Below are 4,251 nucleotides of genomic sequence, written 5' to 3'. Positions count from 1 at the left end.
CTGGGAGCGGGCCTAAGCCAGCAGGTCATTATCTCCCGAGGGTTCCCAGACTGCGAGAGGGCACAGGCCGGGCTGAGGGACCCCCTCTCCCCTCCGAGTGCACAAATTTTTGTGCACCGGGCCTCTAGTCTTCTTATAATTGAGTGGGGAACTAAAGTGCAGTTGGAGTGTGGGAGATGCTGATGACTATGAACTCCACTATAGAATTATCTGCCTGTAACACTTCCTTGGAGAGAAATCCTGCTGTCAGTATTTTTAAGTCTTTTCTTTTTTGGGGGGCCTGGCTGTTTTCTCAAAGAAAAGTCTTTAGTCTCTTGATTTGAGAGGAATAGTTTAGCACTCCAGGTTCATAACCTGTCCAGTTACAAGGCTGGGATAAGAATGGGGATGGGAAGGTCTCAGCGTCTATATGCATTTATTCAGGATTACCCTTCTATTCTTTTTATTATTTTACTCTGTCCTTCAATTTATGTGCTTTCCCCTGGTTCAGAGACTCTGCTTTAGCCTTTTTCAAAAAATAATCTTTTAGTCCTCTGACAGAGGCAGAGAGGGGAGGTCTGGGGATGTTGATTTCCTATCTATCTATCTATCTATCTATCTATCTATCTATCTATCTATCTAATCTTGTCTATCATTATTTTGCGTTTCTCTTTTTAAACCACTTTTAGAGGTAACTAGTACCACCAGTTCCTGAATGATACCTGGGAATTCTGTGGTATAGATTGGTTTCTGACTTTTTCCATTGCTGTTTTAGGGTTCAAGTTTTTTTTAGACTACTAGGTCACTTGCTACTGTGTTCTAGTAAGTTTTGTCCTTATCTCTTCTTCCTTTTCTCCCTTGTTAAATCTTTGTCTTTAACAGTAAATTAAAGAAATCTCTTTGTTGGCATATTCCTAAGGTTTTATGAGATAGTGCAAATATATGTGTGCCTTTAATGTGTCATCTTCCCAAAGAAGTTTATCTCATATGCTACTGTGTGTCTTTTTTCAAGCAAAGTATGTTGTTTAATTTTTGCAATTTATTCAGAAATACTTGTAAATATTTAAATTCCATTCAGAAAAAATCGGCTTTTTCTTCATCATGTTGTACTTTTTCTTTATTTTTTCACCTTACCCCTTGACAGTAAAATGTTTACACTCTAAGGATCTACACGTGTCCAAAGGTGATTTAGAAATCAAATTGCCCATGGTAGTAGATTAGGGATCTCAGTATATATTTTAACAATATTACATCTTTATAAGACTATACTTGATTTTTTTTTTTTACTTTATTTAAATTTGCCTGTTATAGGTGCCAAAAATTCTCTGAAATTCCATTGGGTAAAAAGTTTTTTTTTATATATGTTTTTATTGATTTTTTTTATAGAGAGAGAGGAAGGGAGAGGCATAGACAGATGGAAACAACCATGAGAGAGAAACATCAATGTCTGCCTCCTGCATGCCTGCTACTGGGGATTGAGCCCACAACCCAGGCATGTGCCCTGACTGGGAATTGAACTGGGACCTCTTGGTTCATTAGTTGATGCTCAACCACTGAAACACAACTGTCTGGGCAAGGGTGAAAGATTTGAAAGAATCTATGCAAAAGCTGAAGAAATGCTTAACCCTGGCCTATTTGTATTATTTTTTCTTCTTAGACTTATGTCCATAGTCTAGCATTTGCTTATTTTCCTACCTTGTATCTTTACTAATTCATTATATGAAATTTTACAGTATGTCTACCATTTGCAGTGTTTGGCTTATTGGTATCATTTATCAGTACTTGTTAGATCATTTTTCTATGGAAAAAAATTCATAGGAATTTGCTTTTTTGTTCAATTATTCCTTTTTTAAAAATACTATTTTATTTAAAAAATGAATTAAACTTGTGAATGGCATACGAGAAAACAGAACACATTTGCAGCTTATTTGTAGGTAATAGGGAGAACTTACATAATAATTTGTTTTTTCCAGTGGTTTATCTTTACAATATGAAGAAATAACCAAGGGACCAAATTGTATAATTCGAGGTGTTACAGCTAAGGGCCCTGTAAATTCTTGTCAAGGCAAGGTAAGCATTGATATAAATGTTGCAGTTGTAAAAATGAAATTGTAAATTTAAAATTGAATAACTTATTTTTTAACAACATGATAGTAATGTTGGCTTCTTAGGAATTAATCAGGATCATGTCACTTAATTACCATGTATATCTCTAAGAAAAATTTGCATGTTTGCTACTGTTATTTTTGTTAAACATTGATTAATTCAATATTTTTCAACTGTCTTCATCATCTTTATTTCAGTCTTTTCACATTCAAGGTCATTTTTCAATACAGTTATTCAGTACTGTATTGTTTCTCTTTTTTAAAATTTTCAATTACAGTTTACTTTCAATATTACTTTGTATTGGTTTTAGGTATACTGCATAGTGGTTAGACAATCATATTCTTTACAAAGTGATTCCCCCAGTATTTCCATTATTCCTTTTTCTCTCGCTTTTTCCATCCATTTTTGAATTCTTAGAACAGAAACAAATATATGAGAAACTTTAGCTCACTTCTGTAAACAAAATGGGTTTGGTATTTGGATAAAGAAAAGTGTGTTTATAGAAGAGTTAGAAGATAGAATACAGAGTTCACATACTCTTCATCTAGCTTTCTCTATTAATATCTTACATAACCATTCTATATTTATCCACACTAAGAAATGAACATTGATACAATACTATTGACAACACTATGGACTATTATTTACATTTTTCCAGTTTTTCACTAGTATTTTTTTCTATTCCAGGATCTAATCCAGAAAACTCTGTTGAATTTGTAGATTTTTGTTTTTTCCACTTGACTATTGTCCTACATTTTTGTATATGTCAAACCTGAATTTGGTCATTACTCAGAGGTTATACCTTATAAATCTGAAGACTATAGTCTGTAAAGAAGCAGTATGACAATTCTTTTACCTGTATCTTCTATATATACATAAATATATAATTACATATAATTTTAATATAAAATTGCTAAGTAGACTTCTATAATGGTATAAAATAAAAAGCAAAAATAAATCAGAATTGAGGTGATAAAATACTTAAGTATTTATGTAAGACTTGGATTTGTTTAAATTTTTTTCAACAGAATTTTAATCTGAAGGTTATTCTTCCGGGTTTTAAAGAAGACTCACAGATTTTGAAAATTAGATTACTACCAGGTAATATTATTTTAAGAAATATCCCTAAGTTTACCTTTTAAATAATATTCTTATGATAATGTGTAATAATATCTTTTGGTGTGATAATTATATAAGTCTTGAAAAGACATATGAATGTCAAACATAGCACTGACAGAAATGAACAGTAAAAAACGGGAAAACCTTGAGGAAGACTTTAGAGACATTCTAAAAATAACTTTGGGAGGAAAATTTGAATATTGAAAATGTATTTGGGAACCATTTTTAGGGCTATACTTACTAGGCTTATATTACAACTGGATCAGTCTTTTACCTCTTCTAATACAACTGTGACTACTTCGTATTTTAAGAAAAAAAGTTTCTCATGTACTTAAGTTGTCAATTTGAAAATGAAGTTACATTACAGTTTCACAGGGTAGAAGTTGCTGGCTAATTTGAGGAACAGTCTATTTTAGAAATTCACAGAATATATTCTAGACGCAACCCTTCTGGGTTTGAATTTAAACTGACACCTATGATGAGCTAGGTAAATTTGTATGTGTCAGTTTCTTCATGTGTAAAATGAGAATATTTATTTTCAGAGTTGTGAGGATTAAATGAGTTAATATGGGCAACTCTTACTCTGCAGTTCCTTGGTAACTGAATGGAAGACACAGTTTCAATATGCATGCATTCTCTATGTGAACTGCATGTGTTTGTAAAATGACTAGAACAGTGCTTGAGATGTAAGCTTTAGCTCCGATATTAACAATACCATGATTATATCTTTATATATGACCTTTTGTACTAGTTTTGAGTGAAAAGAAACGTTGGCTATTTTATTACCTTTATAAATTCCAGTAGTTTGAGGTTTCCCTCAATCATGAATTGATAAAAATTGGCGCCTTAGTAAGAGTATAGAGAAACCAAGATGGCGGCATAAGCAAACACCAGAAATTGCTGCCTCGCACAACCACTTCAAAAATACAACTAAAAGACAAAAGGGACATCATCCAGAACCACAGGAAGGCTGGCTGAGTGGAAATTCTACAACTAGAAGGAAAGAGAAAAGCACACTGAGACTCAGAGGAGGTGCGGAAGTAAAGT

At 32.9% G+C, this 4,251-nt stretch overlaps 1 protein-coding gene across 1 annotated transcript in view; it reads left to right on the top strand.

The window, feature by feature from the left end:
- The window catches only part of SMCHD1 (structural maintenance of chromosomes flexible hinge domain containing 1), a 151,843-nt gene that overhangs the window by 70,208 nt on the left and 77,384 nt on the right, over nt 1–4,251 (top strand). Inside the window, exons 23-24 of the mRNA XM_005868751.2 lie at nt 1,953–2,049; nt 3,114–3,186. Of these exons, the coding sequence (XP_005868813.1) occupies nt 1,953–2,049; nt 3,114–3,186 (170 nt within the window). The remainder of the gene's footprint in view (nt 1–1,952; nt 2,050–3,113; nt 3,187–4,251) is intronic.

Source organism: Myotis brandtii, unplaced genomic scaffold (genome assembly GCF_000412655.1).
Source record: "Myotis brandtii unplaced genomic scaffold, ASM41265v1 scaffold276, whole genome shotgun sequence".
In the NCBI taxonomy this organism is placed as follows: Eukaryota; Metazoa; Chordata; class Mammalia; order Chiroptera; family Vespertilionidae; genus Myotis; species Myotis brandtii.
The sequence above is the reverse complement of the archived record's forward strand: the minus strand, read 5'-3'. Positions and strand labels throughout refer to the sequence as shown.